Raw genomic sequence first — 20619 nt, 5'->3', positions numbered from 1 at the left:
TACATGCGCTGTGCTTTGTGCCAAAGAAGGAATTACAGCACTTGGGTCTCACAGGCACTGCTGTTTGTGGCGTAACCACGAGAACAGCTTCCAAGCCCTGCAAATTTACTGAGTCTGATCACACTTCTCACATCCCAAAGCAGAGCACCTGGAGCCTGAAGCAAACATTCAAAGCTTCACTTCCTAAGGACCATATAGAGAGGGCCTAATGCTAGCGATAAACACCCAGAAGCCACTGATTTAGTAGAATATATTAATGGAAAAGAAAAGGTGCCCAAATCCCAGGGTCAGATTGCTTGATACAAGTATATGTCTTGCTGTGAGAGTAACTTTGCTAACATTGTATGATAATGCATGCAAGTGTCTTGGTTTATCTTTTATTGCTTAGCATTTATTTAATATGATATCTTTTACCATATTAAATATACATGTAGATGGTGATTGAGAATACGTGTTTTAAACAGTCATCTACTGCTGTAAAAATACAGATGGATGAATGCTTATGTTGTTTGGAGGTCTTCATTCAAATACAGATGAAGAACTTTACACAAGCCAGTTCTATCTGTGTGGTCACTGATGTACTTTTTTTCAGAGGCTGAATGTGTAAAGCCACTGCCTTGGCTTGCAGAGAGATGAAGAGAGCCCCCATCTCTTGCTTCTCTAATCCTATTATTCTGCCTTTCATAGTCCAGAAACTTCAAGGTCCAGCTGAAAAATTCTCAGAGCATATTTCCTTTTGCCAAGAGCTAATATATTATTCTCAGAAAGGTGCAGAGAGCTGGTTCCAGCTTTTCTGTCATGCTCCTTAGATGTTTATTTTTTATAGGTGCTGCTGCTAAACTTCTCTGTCAGAAACACAGAAGAAAGAAGTCACAACCACAGTATTCATGGAGAATATGAAAAGAAATGTACTTTTCAGGGAAGAACACAGCTTGGGAGGGAATGAGAATGAATCATACTGAATTATTTTCACTCACTGAATATAGTACAGAATAGGAGGGGGAGAGAAATGTGAAGATATTTGCCTCAGTCATTCTATAAAGTAATAGCTAAACCTTCTCAGGACTCCTTTAAAAGCTGTATGAAACATTTAGTCTAGATACTTTCTGTACAAGCACTTAGTGGAGTGAAATCATACAGAAAAAAAAACCAGCACAGGCTGATTTAATGGTGGTGGGCAGACTGTCACAATTCAAGGGGAATAAAGAAGGGTTGTGATGGTTGAGCACTTTCAAAGGGATTTCAAAGGATTCTCTGCCTTCTACCAAGCACAGTGTAAATAAGATAATTTGTCCTATGAGAGCAAAGAAGATGTCTCTGCCCCCAGAAGTAGCCCACATTGGTATATATATCTATAGGTATATGTGTGTGGAAAGGGTAAAAAAACCACACCCTACTGCAATGTTACTATAAAACAATGTTATACCACTGCAGAAGAGATCATGGAGATGCTGCATTGGTTTCACTACACTTGTGCAAAATCACATCACATTATACTGGTAAAAAATGTACTTTCAGAACGGACCTAACGAGTACAGTCTAACTGACCACAAAGGAAGGGTGGAGAAATTTCTCTTTTAAAAACAAAAGGCCTTTATTTAATGCAAGAACCCTATGTACGCCTTGCCTGGATCAACTCCTATAGAGTGAAAGTTAGCTATATGAAACAAGAAATACCTCTCATTTTTATTTATTTTTATCTTTATTTTTTAAAAATATTGCTTTTAACTTAAGAATTTTATTAAACCATTTCAGTAAAGTACATTTTGATAAAAGTTACTCTGGTCATTCTGGAGATGAAATACCATCAAGAAGATGAGCAGGTAATCTGGCACCCTTCTAAAGTTGAAATCCTTTGAAGAGAATGAGCTAAACTCTTTTTTCTGTTCATAAACAGTGCTATGTGTAGTCCTGCGTTGTGGTAACATGCACCAACAGCTGATGAGGAGGAGGGATCAGAACTGAAATTTGAAAAGGGTAAAAGGAGGAGACAAGCACATACCCTAGGATTACAGTTAGGAAATACGTCCCTGTCTCAGTGGTTCTTGGATGAAGAAATAAATGCATCTCTCTCTGGAGAGACAGAAATTTCTGTAACACCAGTTCACAGTGTTTACCAAAGTCCATTTTTCACTGACTCATCTCCACACTGTGCTGCTACAAGTTGGCCTCTGCTCAAGAACACAGCAGGAAAGATTCCTCTGCTTGCTCAAGGTCTTCTTACTGACTAGGGGCCAAGTTCTCTACTGGAGCTGGAAAATGTGCCAAAAAAATGTAACTTGTTTTGTTTTTCTTTTCATTCTCAGTCATAAAATGGAATTGCTTCCCTGCACCACAGAAGATGCAAGTTAGGACAGTGCTATGATTCAGACTGGGTAGGCAGGGAGAAAAGTATGTGCTGGATGTATGTGCAGGGCATGTTAGTTAAGCCAGCCGGAAGAAAACAAATGGAGAACATTTTGCTTACAACATGAATGAAAAGGATGCCACTCTACCAGAGGAAGGGAATGGGGAGCTCCTTTTCCCATTCCTTACAAGATGAAAGCTAAGGGCTCCAGGGAAGATCTTACCAATAGCAAGGACGCCTCCGATACACAGCCCAGAGCTCCTCTTCCTAACTCCCATTTAATTTAAAATAATTACTTCACCCTTTCTTTGGGAAAAAAAAAAAATAAAAATCTACAAAGCACTTTAATGAGAAAGCCTTACCAAGATGAGTAATTCTTGTTGGAGAACAGCACCTGAAGTAGGAATTTTTTGTGTTTGGTCTCAATCTATGCACACCTTCAAGGGGAATATGTAAAGAATTGTGGGATGATCTGAAGGCTAGACCATGAAATTAGAAAAAATTATCAGAAAGAAGGTGCACACTTCTAATGATCTGGGTAATTCAACATTGGAACAATTTATTAAGCTTGGGCTGGATTTTCCATATAGTTTAACATGTTTGTACTTAGACTGCTTCATAACATGGTATCTTGCAGCAAATTTGTAAACACAATTTGGTAGCACAGATTTTTGCTTCAACCTGCACCAAGTGCACATACAGATTTAAAATCATTGACAGGAAGGCTAATACAAAAAAAATGAAATCACACTCTCAGCTACTCTGGTAATCCCACCCACCTTTCATGCGATACAGGGAGATTTCAAGCAATCTCCAAAAGGGCAGAAAACAAAACTAATATTCGTAAGAGATTTATAAGTAAAGCCAAAGATTCATTCCCGTTTGAAACAGATGGTCAGGCAAAGGCATTCTGGATAATTTAGCAAAAGCCTGCACTTCAACTAGCTAACAAAAGCATCAGTTTAATCTTCCATCTAGTTGCACAGGATAGCCTGTGTATTAAGGATCAGGAAATACCTGCATTGCTTAAAAATTAACACGCTGACAGGACTAGGGCAGATCCAGTTATGAACAGCATTACTGCTGTTAATGAAAATAAATTAAAATTGCAAGTGAAGAGAAAGTCAAACAAGGCTTATAAAATTATTGAAAGGAATGAGAGATTGAGAGCTGAATGAATCAGGAGAAATCTAACACGATTATAATGAATGGGAGATACCTAAAATATCACCGAGATGTTGTGGTGGAAGCAGTGTTGGATAAATGCAGTAAGTTTGATAGACAATCAAAAGTAAGTTTTTCTTCATTTCTTTAACGCAAACTAAGGAACCATAATATGACACAGTTACAGTATTAGATGGATAAATGTCAATGACAGCACTAGAAACATGCTTTCATACCTTGGGAAGTCTTCTATCTCAGGAGACAATGCAGAAGGGATTCACTGACATGTCTTTTCCTCTGGGAATAAAAAAGAGTGGTGGCAACATTATGCCTGTGTTGTTTTTCTTCCTTCTGTTCTCCTCATAATAAACAAGCAGCAATTTTGGCTTACTGCTGTCACATCTACCTTAAGTAATTCCTAAACTGACCGCTTAAGACAGTAAGTATATCACCTGGATCTGTAAATGGCAGTAACTGCAAACTCTCAGACCTGCCCTCTTTTCTTTATTGAAGCTGTTACTGTTTTCCAGCAGTACTGATGCCCTTGCAGTGGAACTTTATTTTTGTTTGTATTTTCAGAAAGTAGTTCATGGAAAAAATCAAAATTAATGATCTTCAGGGAAACAATATCACCAGGCAATTACAGCCTATATAAATTCTGGAATTAGAAGACAGTTCTACAAATAGAATTGTAGATAGAATTGATACTGTCATAGGGAAAATACTACTCATCTTGTCTGATGCAGCAAAACAGTTTAGTGAGTGTTCCCCTACCCTGTGCTCCTTCCAACTGAACCATGGGCATGGCTAGTAGCTGGTGTTAGATGTGGTCTATTGAGAGGAAGGTGAGAATGTCTAAAACTGCTCTTTGACTCCAAACTCCTTCCAGAGCAGATAAACCGGGCAACTGAGAGGCTGCTGTGGTACTGCTGCACATTAATTTAAACACGGCTGCCTCAGAACACCAGGAGAGGCCACCTGATGAAGTGTTTGAGGAATGATGGCCTTATGGTTTAAGCATCAGATGCCCATTCAGGACATCCAGGCTTTTGCCAGCCTTTGCCATTGACTTCCTCCGTCACCTTGGAACAACCTGTATCTTATTTCCTATAGGTAAAACAGAGATAGAAATAATGTCCTGCACTGCAGAGGGTAGAATTAGTAAATGTACAGGAGCTGCTCAAAACCAAGAGCGTACATAGTGAAGGAAAAAAGTGGAAGAAATAACTGTGATAAACGCATCACAGCAGTGTTTCAGTGAGATGAAGTGAATTTCATCATCCAGCAGTGATAAACCTGCATGTCAGATCCAGAACCAGGAAAATCAGAATGAGGATTTTCCCACAGCAGTGGGAATGGAATAGCTGTTTCATAGCACTGATTACTTACCTGCATGATTTTCTGCTGGGAAAATGTGACTCCTAAACTAGTTCAGTTATGCATGCTACCCTGAAGGCTGTATCTGAATAAATACAATATACCTGATTTAAGTAAGTGTGAGTTAAACAGGGCCTACCCTTTGGAATAATGAAATGTGAAAAAGTGACTCTTGAAAATTTACTCCTTAGAGAAGTATATTAGTATTTTTCCTGAATTAAACATTATAGGCATGGCTGCTCTTAGGATATTTGGGGTTATAAAATATAATTAGACAGCTTATTCTATATCCTCTTTATTTTATATAATTTCATCATCTATTTTGCACAGGAAGCTTTTAGAAAATGGCTGTAGAAGTTGCAACAAAAAATTGAATTGCTGTGGGAAAACATAAAATACTTTTCCAGGATAATTTCAAACTTTATTTTTTTCCCTTGTAGAATAATAAATAACACTTAAGAAGTAAAGATTGCTTCACATGAAACAACAAAAATAAACAGTTCCCTGCCTGGGCTCCTCGATGGGGAGTGCCATCCCGAGACTGAAGCAGCAGGGGATGCTCTAGGCTCAGTGTAGCCTGCAAGGGCAGAATTTGACCCTTACAGCTACCATCCACCACATGAGATTTAGGCTTTCAGGACTCCTGGATGCCAAACTGTTTTGCTATTTGAAGCAAACAATCAACAGACTAAAACAACTCTGATAGAATATACGCCAAATTGCATTAGCAACAGCTACTTGATAGGCCTTCAACATGGCTGTCAGTGAGAAGTCATCATTAACAGGAGGTGCTGTAATGGGAAGCAGTGTTGGGTCCAGTCCATGCAAAATGACTGCAGACAAGATTTTCGGGTGACACAAAGGCTGCTGGAATGGTGTACAAGGAGGACAGGGCAACTGCAAAATGATGCAAATTACCTGAAAAATTCATGGAATCATAGACATTCGGCCTCTTCAACAAAACATGTTTTTCTGAAATCAGCTATAGACTGATGCACAGAATACGTGTAACCAGGAATGAAAGCGTTCCAGTGGAATGGTTCGTGTGGTGAGGAACCTCAAATCAATTTGAGAGTCACAAAGGACACACAGTTCATTAGAGGCAGAGGACTACTTGTTTCCTCTCAGGAGGTGGTGTTTCTTCCACTAAAAGCTTGAGTGAAACTAATACTAAAATATTGTATTTACTTTTGATATCCACTGGAGAAGGTGAGCAAAAAAGCCTCAAGCTCCTATTCAGGAATGGAGAAAGTGCTATATAATGGTAAGACTCTAAGGACCCAATCTGTTCAACTTCTAAAAAAATTTAGAATTGGAATACAGATGTACAATCATAAAAGGAAAACACCAGGTGCCAAATGGCTCAGTCTTGCGAATAAAGATAGTACAAGGCTGGAATCTGTAGCCAGACAAAAAATCAACTTAGAAAGAAAGCATGCATACTTTTAACTCAGAAATTAACCACTGAAAGAGGTTTACAATGGGAAGTAATAGATTCTTCGTATTTTTCTGCTTTGAATCATAACTGGATGCTGTTCTTCGTGTTTACTCAGGTAACGGTTACCTTCTAGTTAAACAGAATTTACTAGGTTTGGGTAATGGAATAGGAATTAAAGTATAGGAAATGGCCACCTGGTAAGCTTGTCTTTAGCAAGAGACTGTATATTTAACAAGTCTACTGTATAAGCAAACAGGACAATGAGAACAGTTTTTATTTGTTCATAAATTTAGCTGAATTTAAGATCACTTTATATTAAATTATTTCCTTTGTATCTCTGAGGAACAACCGTGACTAATATGAGAAAGATATGATTTTAGCTGGATTTCAAGGGCTTTCTTCTAGTACAAGCCCTCATGCTGGCCTTTGCTGGCATGGATGAGAAGGAAACAGATGTCAGTGAGATCTCAGCATGCTGAATCTGTAATAGTGAAAATCTTCCACTGATTTTAATGTAATGATCCCATAAGTTTAGTCAGTGCATGGAAGTAAGAAAGTGATTGGAAAGAAACAACAGGAACCAGGAAGGGCACCTTTTCATCTCAACTTGCTTGTTATCTGGGGATACTCACATGCTAACAAGTTTAATGACTTTCCCTGTTAATGACTTGTAGCTGGGGCTATGGGAGGCTGAGGAGAGCAGCGGGATGGCTCCTCCTGACGCACACCAGGCACATCTTGTCCTTCTTGTGTTGCCGTTCTATGCAGGGGTGCTTCTAAGCAGACTTTCACATATGATGTCAAAAGCAAAATGAATCATTTAGCCTTCTTCCTTTCAAAGAGAAGTAAACAAAATCAAGTGGCAGTAAAAATCTCAGAGGCTGTGAGTTGCTCACTGGCACTGAACACCAGGTCTGTGCACTCCCTCTGCACCTCTGCAAATTCTTCTTTGTGGAGGTTAATGTTTGTTAACTGCAGATACTTTCTTCTGTTGCCCAATGGAGATGATTAATTTCCAAATCCTCCATAGCTATATAGTAATAACAGATCAATTATTTAAGTATATTAGAAATAGGTGTTGCTAAGAAATTGCTTAGCAATTGCTTGAGAGCCTGAACAATTTGGTAAGGATAAATGACACTGACCAAAACCCTCCAATATACTCTTTATCAGCACTAACTATATTCACTTCATCCAGAGTGATGAAATGTAATGAAATCTGCTAATGAAAGCCCAAACAAAACTGGAACCAATCACTGTAAGAAAGGTATGCTGTCAGAGAAAGAGTTAAAAGGGTTGCCCAAACGTATGACTTCTATAGTTATGCTCTTAGCTTTAAAGTTTTGCCAATATTCAAATCTTTGAAGTTGTTTGGGTTTTGTTTTTTGTTTTCTGTTCTTTTGTTTGTTTGTTTGTTTTTTGTTTTGTTTTTTGGTTTGGTTTGATTTTTTTTTTGGTTTTGGTTTGGTTTGTGTTTTTTTGGGGGGGGGGCTTGTGTGGGTTTTTTGTTGTTTTGGTTTTGGTTTGGGGGCTTTTGGGGGCTTTCTTCTTGTTGTTGTTTTGTTTAGTTTTGTTTTTGTTAAGAAGAAAACCAGATGATAGTGGCTGAAGTATTTCTTTAATGACATTCAGTTCACTCTCCAAAAATGTTCCTTTTAACCAACTTGCAATTCCTCCATTCCCTGTACTATACCAGTCACAGCTTGGTACTCTTCATATTCGCACAGGGCCATCTCTCCAGATATACTGGATTCTGTTAATAGTGATATCCTTTCCCAATCTGTGCTCTATATTCTTATAATGAAGAGCCATTAGTACTTTTAGAGCCCTCTTGATTTTCTCCTGCATGTGGTTCTGGGCTGCTAATCTGGAAGCAAAGCCACATTTAAAGGAAGAATTAACATGCCCTTGCCAAAGTGATTCTACAAAATGATCTTTTAAAGCAAATGTAAGGAATGACAACAAACATCACAGCCTGTACTAATTTTAGATGATTAAATACTTTTACTGAGAGTCTGATGTTTACAAGGAATTTAAAAATACATTTTTCAGGCTACACTGGTCTGACATTTCAGGACCCTGTTCTCTACTCATTATGGAAATTCACAATAACACTAATTAATCTGTTTTATTACTTCAATCACAAGGTAAACTTTAGCAGCATTGCCCTGATTTTAATTGAAATGAACGGAAAATATGTCTTTGTTGCAACATTAACTCAAATCCAGACACTTAATTGGATTTTCTTTCATGCTGTTAAACTGTATTTCTGTCTATTATTACTAACCTGCTTGGCAGGGGTGAAAACAATTCTTTTTCAGGGAAAGAGAATAGTTTTGTATTTTCACACTCACTGGTCTGCCTTTTACAAAACCCCTCTACTTCATCAAGACTTTGACATGGGTCCCACAAAAATGAATTTAAGTATGTTATTGAGTACTCTGCTGAAGAGGAATGGGATGCTGAAGTGAAGCTTGCATTATATAAATGCTAAATTAAATCTTACACTCTTTTTTTCTCTCTATGCATTCTCTGCCTGCTCTTGGAAATGAAAAAAAAAAAAAATAATTGCGATTCCTGAGAATAAAATTCATTAAGCCAGTAGTCAGCACGTAATATATTGTATATTCCAGCATTTTTCTCTGAGGTAAACATTATTTATAGTATGTGTGGTATGAAGTAAACTAGATTTTAATTGCTTTGCTTGCAGATTAACAATGAGTGTTCACTGGGTTTAAAACAAGATGACAAAAGGAACCTGTAGTTAGTCTGCAAATGTTACATACTGAAAACTACCAAGTATTTTTCCTTCCCAGGACTGGTGTACAATGCAAAACAACAGCCAGAAAAGGTACAATCCTTTGTTCATAGATCTCTATATGAGGAGGGGGAGGGGTATCCTGTAAAACATACCATATGTTATTTTCTTCCTTCCTTTTTCTTTCTTCAGAGATTTTCTGAACAACTTTTTAAGTAGAACCTGATCCAGCACCCCCATTTGCACTGAATAATGCCACTGGGCGGAATTCAGTATCCCCTTGTAGTTTAAGGAGAACAAACATCCTCATTTCTTTTGTGGAAATCACTCTTACTCTTTGCCATCAGCTGAATCCGAAGCTCCCTCAACTGAAAGAAATTTTAACAGCAAGTCCATTCCTACTTTATTCCCCACATGCTGCAGCCCAGGATCTGACCTTGTATGTTCTAACTTTGGGTGCTGTGTCTCTTTCTGTGGTAGAAAGCTAATGCTCTTTATAAAAGGCAGCTTTTAAAGTGTGGATGGCTGTGTTAAAGCATGAGTGGTGGCTGCTGAACATGCAGTGCCTGAAACATAGAGAAAGAAAAAGCAGTTTATTTTATGCAGTGTGATCACAAACTCCTAAATTTCAATGCTGTTTAGATGATACCTCAGATAACCCACTATGTACAATCCTCCATGGATGGAAACACGAGGGCTCCTTCATCAGCTTGAAATCCAATCAGCACCCATTTCTTCCAGGGAGAAAGAGAAACTTGCAGGCTTTAATGGTGTGGTTCACTTTCGAGAAAGCCTCATGTCCCAGCAGATGCAGAAAACTTTTGGATGTCTTCAGACACTAATGACTCCATTAGTTGTGAGAACTCATGCTTCATGACAGAACTTCACATCTTACAACATGACCCCCATGCAGACTCTCATTTTAGATTTACTTACCATCCTTGGCACATTCTTCCACTGGTCTTTATCTGTAGCAAGGATAGTGGTTTGCCTCCAACTTTATACTTTTACAACACCACCACCACAACAGTAATCAGAAGGTAACATGATAATATTTTTCCACACTTACACGATTTTAAAAAGCAATTCAGCATGGTATACTATGTTCAGGGACCACAGATCACAAGGCAAGACATTCTTGCTTCTGGTTTTCCTTTTTTATTTCTTTCTTCCTCTCTTCCCTGCAGTTATCCTTCTCACTCTTCAGGCTTCCTTGACGTACAAATGATGATCCAGGACCACAGCTATCTATGATACATGGAAAAAGAAGATAAAACCTCCTCAGGCTGGTCCTCCCAAAGGCATGCATGTCACCAAGACCAGATCAGAGAGTTACAATCAGACCTGCCTTTTTCTAGCACCCATATAGCATGCAGAGTAATAGAAGGCTTGAGACCACTTAAAAATAGTAAGTAAATCCCCCCTTGCTATTTCTCCCCTCACCCACTCTTTTTCTAGATGTCTTAAAAAACATGGATAGAGATACCAGTTAATGACTTGCACCAAATATCAATTGGTATTCAAGCATGACTTTGCACACATACATCTGCCCAAGTAAAGTGGTAACTCCCTTGCTATGTCTGCCCAGCGATTAGGAGGACAGTTGGTTCTCCTTCATAGTATAGGACTGTGGTTTCAGTATGTCTGGTAGCCAGTTTTGAGCTCTTCACTGTGTTTACCTCTCTTACCTTCCCTGAGACCACACATGTAACAAATTCTGAGACATAACTAACCTGTGAAATCCTTCTGTGAGAGTGTGTGAACTCCTCACAACATGGTATTACCAAAATCTAGAGACCATTGTGTTGTTGGAGTGAAAAAAAGAAGTTTTGCCTGAAAGTAGACAGGAAAATTGAAACATGTTTCTTTCACATCAGGATCATCAAAATCATCAGGATTTTGTTTTCAGCAAAACATCTGTAAAGGCTTCCAAATGTTAACTGTTTTCTGACTTCCTCTAAATCCAACTTTTGTCCTGTACCAGATCAAGTGTCAGTTTCAAGGGAATCAGCCTAACTAAGAGCCATTGCAGCCTTACAAAACTTAACTCCCATTGTGTACTCTGCAAACACTCTCGTGGCACATTTATTTAATATACAGGCATGCTGGAACTGATCCACTGTTCTGCTCTGAACCAATAGCTTTCAAGGACTCCCATCTCTCCAGAGAGGGGACAGATGCAAATTATTACGGAATAAAATGTTGTCACAGAATAACGCTATCTGGTTGCTTCTGTCCAATAAAAGCCAAAGCAACCATAAAACTTTCATGGAAAAGGGTGATCATTGACTCTTATGAGGATAACACTTTACCACAGCACCTTGTTTCTACTATGCCAAAATAAATTAAAATATCTTAGTCCTTCTTCATGTCCTGTTCAGCTTACACTTCTGATTTTAGCATTTTTTAAAAAGACCTGAAAAGTCAGAAAGCTTACTATTTCTTTCTAATACTGAAATGGAAAATGAATGCTCAGTGTGAAACACAGATGTATTTTAAACACAAATACAATGATTTATGTATTAAGTTGTAAACTAGACAGTATAATTTTTCAAAACTAGTTCTTACTTCCTTCATTTCTCTCCTAATGTTTAGTAAGAAAATGTAGATTCTTTCCTAAACTAGAAAGGTACATCATACGAACTCATAATTTCTATCTTTGTCCCATTTGTACATATACCTATGCCTTGATATCTGATCCAGACTAACTTAAAAAGTCTCACTTTTCCTCCAAGACAAAACCGACATGTATTTTCTCAAAGACATGAATTTTATATACCACATTTTGGAGTACAGTTATTAATATTTCAAGGACATCAATGGTACATTAAAAAAAAAAAAATTGAGAAATCAGAGAACATTTGAGTTCCCGATCACTCACTGAATAGTCTGAATCTTAAAGCTAGACAGATTTCTAAGAAAATTAATTACTCCTCCTAAGGACCATACGGCATGAAAAATAACAGTGAATATTAAACACTGATGCAGATACGCATCATCTTTTTATAATTACAATTTATAGGTAACTTCCAGGATTCCATTTCTGTGTTCTCTCCAGTATATTCACTACAAAATGTAATTCTAAAATGTGACAAGTGTTGTTTGTAAGTTTTTGTTAATAACAGCTTTATTCTGTTTCAGAGCTGAAAAATATGCAAATTACTAGGGTTTGGCAGTATATGTCTGCAGTTAGTTTCTTTTTAAAAAAGGTCATGCAATGTTGGAGCATTCAACATGATTCGTATTTTAGTGTGCACTGATTTTATGGATGTTTAATTTTCCAGCTCTAATCCATTTATATAAACGTGACTTCTGAGTCAAGTGAGAGGTCTTAAGCAGCCTTATTTTAAATTTTACCAAAATATTATAGCTGTTGAACAAATGAATCATCAATTTTACTTAACATAATTTATCTTGAAACTTATATGTGTGTATTCATTGTATCAATTATCACAGATCACCAAGAATATGCAGTCAGTACAGCCATTAATCATCTAGGCAGACACCTTGGAAAAGGGCAAAGTTTGAACTGTGTCTCACATGATGTACATATTGGAAGAAGAAATTCTGTTTCAGAAATGAAATGGTCTAAAATATCATCCCTGAACCAAAAATAATAGTAATAAAAAGCTGAGTTTTAAAAATAAGTTTTTTAAAATATGAGTATTTAAAACAAACAAGAACAGAATTGCTGCATTTAATGCAAAAAAAAAGAGGCAGGTTACTTTTATGAATGCCATAAAAATTAAACCATTTTAATAGATACATAAATAAAAGGTTTAAAGTAGAATTTCCCCCCAAACATGAAGATGGCCTAGCTTCTGTACAGAAAGTGAATAATATTCATGAGACTACTAAATTAAATAATAATTTTGTTACATTCAAAATAATTGGAGACAAATACATAATGAAATGATGCACCTGAATCATTCTCCTTTCTCATCCTAGCAGTGTATACAGTATTTTCTTTTACAGTACTCTAAGGATATGGATCTGTTAAATAAAATCTCTGAATAACAGAGTGGAAATAAAATTAAAAATCAAAGGAAAAAAAAACGAACAACCCTAGCACCCAAGGGGTACCTTGCATCAGCCCATAATTACAGTTTTAATGGAGGAGAAATAAGTACTGTGCTGTAAAATAAATAATGTCTTTTACATATTGCTGTATAGTTATCTTAAAGTGTTAAAATATTACATTCACTTTGGTGATATGTTTTTCTCTATGCCTATAATAAATTATATCTGGCATGTGCTAGCTCTTCATATGTGTTGAATAACAACCTTCTTGTTTTATTACAAATGGGGGGAGCTTAGCACATCTAGGACATTTAAAAAATATTTCTGATTTATGTAAGACAAAGTCTAATTCAAAGCAGCTTTCCTCCCATCATGGCCATGGCCCCCTGCCCAGCACCTCCAAGAAGTTACTCTGGTGGCTTTAGGTTTTTGCTGTTGTATCAGAGAAGGTCATGGCTTGGTGACTTAACACTTTCTGACCCACGGAGTTTCTCAAGTTTTGTTTTCCCTTTCCCTCTATGAATCATCTTGTAAATTTGAGAACATCTGCCACTAACATCTCCATACTCTCCAAATATTCCAACTAATTTAGGCAAGAAACCACCATTTGTCCATCAAAAATTAGTTTACAGAAATGAGATATTACTGCTGCTGTTATCTAGAATTTAGCAGTGATGGGCAAGCACCATTCATCCTGTAGAGGAGAAAGTTTGTCATGTAGATGCTTACGTACACTCAAGGCGAAGCTTTGACATATCCTGTGCTGGTGAAATCACAGAACAAAATTAAAGATGACAACCTTCATCCACAGTCCAGAGCTAGCATTTCTAGTATATTCTGTCTGAAGTTCAAGAAGTTTGGCTAAGCTGACTTGGACTTGGCAAAAGAGCGTGCTTAGAGTCTATCCACCAGCAAGACGTGAACGGCAATGTAACGACTGTCCTTTTTTCTGATTTGTTTTTTTCTTGTTCTTCTTTTGCTTATTCACACCTTTACTTTTATCAGCTTTCTTTTTCTTCTCATCCTCTTTAAACCACGGACCCCAGACTCCTCCATTCAGCTTCGGGTTACTCCGAGGGTCCTTCGGTGGGTATCGAACGGGAACTGCTGTCTTATTGAACTGTGAAAGCCTCCGCAGCAGCTGCTTCACTACATCTGGATACCTTGTGGAGAGATCCACTCGTTCATAGGGATCAGCAGTGATGTTGAAGAGCCACACTGTTTTGCCAGCTGACCAAGAAACACGTTCGTTGTGCCAGCGATTGGGGCCTGCGTTACTGAAGGCCTGTGGAGGTACCCAGTCACTGTATCCTGGATTTCCTGTCAGTAGTTTCCAATGATTCACTCTGATGGCAGACTGAATCGCAGTGTTCCAGATCCCATAGCCAGCTGCCCAGGACCCATTTTTGGCTTTGGTGTAAATTGGGTCAATGTTGTGCAGGATGTCTACCCGTGGAGAACGTCTGCCTTCACTAATGGTTTCCCATATATCATAACCATCCAGCTGGATATCTTCATCGATCTGCCCTTCTGCCAGAGTGATCAAAGTGGGGAACCAGTCTGTGATGTGCACAAGCTCCTTACACACAGACCCTTTGTTTTTCAGAAGGGGACTATGGACAAATCCAACAGCGCGGATCCCTCCTTCCCAATAGGTCCCTTTGCTTCCTCGGAGAGGCCAGTTGCTTCCTCCAGCCATTGGCTGCCCACCATTATCTGAAGAATATATGATAATGCTATTCTCATAGTAGCCATGCTGCTTTAAAGCAAGGGTTACATTGTTTATGGCTTCATCCAAACAAGCCAGCATTGCAGCATATCTTCGCCTATTGATGTTATTTATCGATCGATAATGTTCAAAATACTTGCCTGGTGCCTGCAAAGGCGAATGAACAGCTTGGTAAGCAATATAGAGGAATATAGGTTTCCTGGGGTTATGAGAAGCCAAGATTTGTTGTACTTTCTGTGTGTACATCTGTGTGGAGTAGATGCCGTTGTCGTGATCCCAAGCTGCATTGTCATTCTCATACAGGTCATAGCCACATATCCCAGGGCTGTCACATTTGAAGTGGGTGTAATAGTCGCCGCTGCCTAAAAGGGAGCCGAAGAAAGTGTCAAATCCTCTCTGCGTGGGCATGCATTCTCTGCGATAAAATCCCAAGTGCCATTTGCCAACCATGTGCGTTGAATAACCAACCTCCTTCAGCTTCTGAGGTAGTGTGATGTTATCCAGAGGTAAGCAGTTGGGCTGGCTTGGACGTATAATGGAGTGCTGAAGGCCGGTGTGTATCTGGTACCTAGAGAAAGACAGGAGACAGGCATTAGGTTTTGGTGGGGAGAAATGCTCAGACTCTCCTTATGCATGGAAACCCATGCATAGCTAACAGAAAATATTCCTATGCATGCATCAGTTTTCTCTGGAAATATTTTGAAGTGCATATGTCAAAAACTAACAGTCATACTATTAGACCTGCTGAAACAGGAAACTGGTAGCTGTTTCTCTTCACGCATGTTTAAGAATGGCTCTCTCACCTCCTTTGGCCAGTGGGCAACAGTACTGAGCAGGAAACATGACAGAGAAGCATTACACACTTCTCTCCCTGCTGGCCCCATTTTTAATGTTTTCATTTCCTTGTAACTGTGACCAGTATCAAAGGATCTCGGAGGCAATATGCTGCCTGGGAACCATCATTTGGGCACTACTATTTTAAAGGTAGTGGTCTAACTCATAGACCTTGATGGTATCCCTTCCGTATAATAAAACCCCGAGAAAGCAGAACAATTGCATTGTGGATAAATACAATTTTTCAACTGCCTCATAATTTGGTAATGGTAAACATATCTACAGCATATAGACATGCTGGATTTTGAGCATGTAACAGCAGTATGTTTAAAGGATAGGATAATAAATTCTGCAGTGGAGTACAGTCTATGGCCTCCATATGATTAGAAAATGAATGCAGCATGGGCAGTAGTACGTATCAAGAATCAAGGGCAAATCCATTTAAATGAGTTTGACTTTAAAAATTAAAGTGTAACAGCACCCTGTAAACCAAAGAAGATTTCTCCCTGAGAGTGAGATTAAATTCTCAGGTATGAACAGAATAGCCAGGTCCACCAACACTGTGAATCTTCTCCCAAACCTCTTCTTTTATTCATTTGTGGCAGTAGGAGTTGGGGCTTCGTAACACATTCTGCTCGTATTGCCAATCTGACTGGCCTCCTGAGCTATCTAGAAAATTAAAAGCATTAGGTTCTGGCTGCCCATAAATAACTTAAAGTCTGCCATCCTGGCCAAGATGTTAGAAGGCACCAGAGATGTCTTTAATGCCTGCCTATCTGTAATAATTGTGTAACTCACATTTTATTCTTGAACTTATTTCCACAGAAACAGAAGCTCTAGTCTAATTAATTTATTGCAGAAGCCTTGGGTGTCACACTCCTCTGCTTTAAGCTGGCCTGTACCAAATATACTGCAGCACTGCTGCTTTACTTTGTCTCTCTGGCACTTTTTCAGAGCATTGTTTCTGTACCAGCTTGAGGACCTGGAGCCCTGACATCCAGTTGTCCCCAAAATCACACATTGTTGCTGACACAAGAGATACTGCAGTAGTTACAGCATACCCTCAGAATTCAGGGATTCTGGATCTACACTTGCCTTTTGAAAAAAAAAAACAAACCACCGTGCACACAGAAATACCCACATCTTTCCCATGATTCAAGTATAAGACTTGTCTTTTAGAACAGGTAAGCTTCAATAAGGAAACTACACTGACTATCGCAGTGCCGCATACTTCGGTTCACTCCATCTTTGAGAGTCCTCAGGGAACTACGTTCACAAGACATTTCATTTCCTTCCCCTTCTCTTTCCTCTGCCTTGTTCAACTCCTTCAGTAAATTCCCCTTATTTGATCCCATTGAAGAAGTCCTTGTCCGTCCGTCCCCGCCTTGCTATTTTAGTAAACAGCTTTTGCTTTCCCAAATGCTGACAGACTCCTCTATCTTGAGATCAGCTCCAATCCCTACTGGGCAGTTTCTCCCTGGATAAGCCAATTTTGCTGGAAGTCAGCATTCTCTAAAGTGATGCTGTTGCAATAGAGATCCTTCCACCTTTCTCCTTGACAAAGAACCTAAGCCTGGGGGGAACAGGCAACAGAATTTGCAACACACTGCAAAACCAATTTGCCTCTTGAAAGTGCCTACACAAAGTATGATATTCATAAAAAGTTAATTCTCATAAAGAGCTCATAAACAGGCAGATTCCCCACCTTGGGCTTTTCGATTATTTAGCCAAGAATGGAATTCCTACACTGTTAATCTGACAAATACTGTACCAAAAAATATCAAGAGTTAGCCTCAGTTATAGATTATATTTTTAGGAAAATACCTGGCATACAGCAATGCATTTTATTTCAGCAGTGCCCTCAGTATGCTGGTTACAACACACACAGAGCAGTCCTGTGTCAGGTCCCTGCTGCTGTCTTTTTGCAGAAGACTTTGGTGTGTTTCCCATATGTGTTGGTGTATGTTATTTATGGCTTAGCTGTGCTTCTTAATATACATCTATGTACACAAATAGATTCTAGATAGATATTCAGATGTGTAAAAAGGGATCTGCAAAATAACCAATTTTAAGTAAAAATATTCCAGCTGGAGAAATGTTTCAAAGAAATATCAACCTGTATTTATCAGAATATTCTTCACTATTACAAAACAGTCAAGATCTGTTCACTCTGCTGTGCCACATGCCTTCCTAATTGATCCATTATGTGCCAATATTGCTTTTTCAGTGAAAGTCTTTTGCTTTCAGAGGACTTGCAGACCATCCATGGGAAAACAAAATAATGAGACCGAAAGACAGTGATTATGTGGAATTAAATGGAATTAATAACAATAGGAAAAGTGTCTCAAGATTACTGTTTTGAAACTGTATTTAGACTGTGAAAGAGAAAAAAAAAACTGAAAAAAGCAAAACACAAAGGAAATAAGAGGCAGATGCTGATTTGGGGGCAGTTCTCTTGAAGATAAACTTATGAGCTCACTAACTGCCATGAAATGTCTGTGAAATACATTCTATAGATTTCATCGCTTTCCATCACAAGATTAGCTAATTCTTTAGAATGAATTGGTTGAATTTAATTCCAAATGCAGAAAGGAAGTTATAAGCATGAATAGTCTGGAATTCACTGTAATTACAACACTAGTAACCAGTTAAATATAAGCAAATGCTGACAGTCCACAGAGCCTAATGTCATATTTTGGACTTCAACACTTATGGATGGCGTTTACAGAAAGGTAATACACTGATAATATTCTGTACAAAGTATAGGGGCTCAAGACCAGTGAATACTTTATACACATGTACTACCCTCTCTTACTCCTTACTTCTCCAAGTTTCTAGATTGTGGCTGTTTCTATTAGATATATCTACCAGAAATACAGGACTTACAGAACAAGGAACGAAGTAAAATTTATGTGAAAAGTTCAGCTAATCATTTGCATATTGAAAATTAATTTATGCTCACTACATGGGGATGGCTCTTCTTTGCACATTTCTTTTTATTTCTATTTTACTAGTGTGGATGCTGTTCAGATTTTACAGTAAAATCACTGATAATTGTTTCAGCTGTTCAATACTAGTTGACTGTTCCATCACTTTGTTTACTTGTTTGTGGTGGAAACTTGAAAGCAACAGGCTCCCAGTGGGAGTATCTTGATGACTTAATAGGGCCTTTGCTTCTTGTGTGCTGAGAAAAAGATTTTAGAGAATTCTTAAAATGAACAAACAAATAAATCCTCTATCGTAAGTTTGAGCTCACGATACTGCTTTCCAGTATGATTGCCCTTCCTGTTTTGATCTAGAAAGGTACAAAGCTAAGACAGTGGCTGTTACATTATTCCACTTTCAGTCTCCAGGTGCAGAGACCATGAAGTTGTTAAAAGTCAAATGCACATTCAAATGCCAGAATCTTTGTGGATGCAAATCACCATGGGTACACCAAAGTCAATTTGACCTGAGCTGAGGAATGCATTAACATTTGGAGGCTTAATTTCCCCCTTCTGATGTCCTTCGTAAAGCTAAAGTTTCCCAGTTCTTATCTGGAGAGAAAACCAAAGTACAGAAGCAGATTGATGACAGTAATCTTTACACATTTTCGCTACTATTCCCCTGAAGCAGAGAACAAGATAGATTGAAGTTCTGTGTAGTAGAAGACATTCTCCTGGCATTCCCCACATCCCTGTGGTGCTTATGAAGTCTTAAACATACGTAGGCCAAAACGGTTCTCCTTAAAAAAAAAAAAAAATCCCCTAAGGAGTTTTCTGTTATTTTCCCCCTTAACTTCAGGGTGGATTCTGCACTGCGCAAGAGGCTGGGATGTTTCTAATTTTGTAATGTGCCTGTACAAAACCACTGATTTTAAGCTTTCATAATTTTAAAATACTGCATTAATTGTCTTCAAACTGAGATTCTTTCAAGGCTTACTGAAGATTAACAAAGACGCACAGTTTGAGGTTTCTGATTTCAGGAACTTTTACTAGCATAGTTCTAGTAGAACATGTGGAAAATGTATTTTTATTATGCTTACAGAGTTCAGGATATGTAAAAAAATAAATAATCAATTCTTAAAATACTAAACTCTAGCCGAGGATTTAGAAAAGACTATTTTAAATTTAAAAAACAATAATAATTTGCCAAAGGAGTTGCAAACAGACCAACAGTACTGAGGTTATGCATGTTACATGAGTTAAAGGGATCATTACTGACGATTATGCATCTCCTTGTTAAAAATATTAAAATACAACAATACCAGTTAATAAAGTAAGCTAAAGGGACTGCTAAAGAACAGTCTTCGATACCTTACCTGAAACTGTGTAAAACACAACAGCTTGAAATATAGCTATTTCAGTTGAGTAAAGAATATAGGAAACAGTGACACTTTTCACTTGGAGGTTTGAGTCCTCAGAGGTCCCAGTTAGTGGGGTGAAAAATCCAACAATCCCAAATATCCCAATTGCCACCATCAAATCATTAGAAGCTGGACTCAATGATCCATAAGAGAAAACAGAGATAATAAAGACTGCTTTATAGGGTACTGAGGCTTTAGTATGGTGCCTACAAACCCTTAGTTTGGAAAAGCTAATTACTCTGAAGAGATACGTTTACTCTCATTTACCTCAAAGTTGGTTTGGGCTCTGTAAGATGCTTGTCAGGCAAGCAGGAGCTGACTGGAGGCTCTTCTGCTTTTAGCCCTCCAAATAGGTTGGTAAAGCTCATGGCAGAGAGATGCAGGGTTCCTGATCAGACATAGACCAACACCAACATGAAAGACTCACACAAAAATTATTTGGATCAGAAATACTGGCCATAAATCTAAATGTTTTATGTGGAATCTGCTAAGATTTTAAAAACTAAAATGAAGGAGTGAAGCTGGAAAAGGGACAGGTTGATGCAGGAACCACTAAGGCATAGGACAGAGCTAAGGTGATTTAAATGAGATGCAGATAAGCTTACCA

At 38.2% G+C, this 20619-nt stretch overlaps 1 protein-coding gene across 2 annotated transcripts in view; it reads right to left on the bottom strand.

Annotated features, from left to right (window-relative positions):
• Positions 1-12477: 12477 nt before the first annotated feature.
• Positions 12478-20619, bottom strand: part of ARSJ (arylsulfatase family member J) — a 44012-nt gene continuing 35870 nt past the window's right edge. For both annotated transcript variants that reach the window (XM_061443342.1, XM_061443350.1), the window contains exon 2: positions 12478-15401. In XM_061443342.1, coding sequence (XP_061299326.1) covers positions 14006-15401 — 1396 coding nt within the window. In that variant the 3' untranslated portion in view covers positions 12478-14005. The remainder of the gene's footprint in view (positions 15402-20619) is intronic.

This window comes from Pezoporus flaviventris, unplaced genomic scaffold (genome assembly GCF_033815535.1).
Source record: "Pezoporus flaviventris isolate CSIRO_AGI_PZ_B2104156 unplaced genomic scaffold, CSIRO_AGI_Pfla_v1 ptg000002l, whole genome shotgun sequence".
Lineage (NCBI taxonomy): Eukaryota > Metazoa > Chordata > Aves > Psittaciformes > Psittacidae > Pezoporus > Pezoporus flaviventris.
The sequence above is the reverse complement of the archived record's forward strand: the minus strand, read 5'-3'. Positions and strand labels throughout refer to the sequence as shown.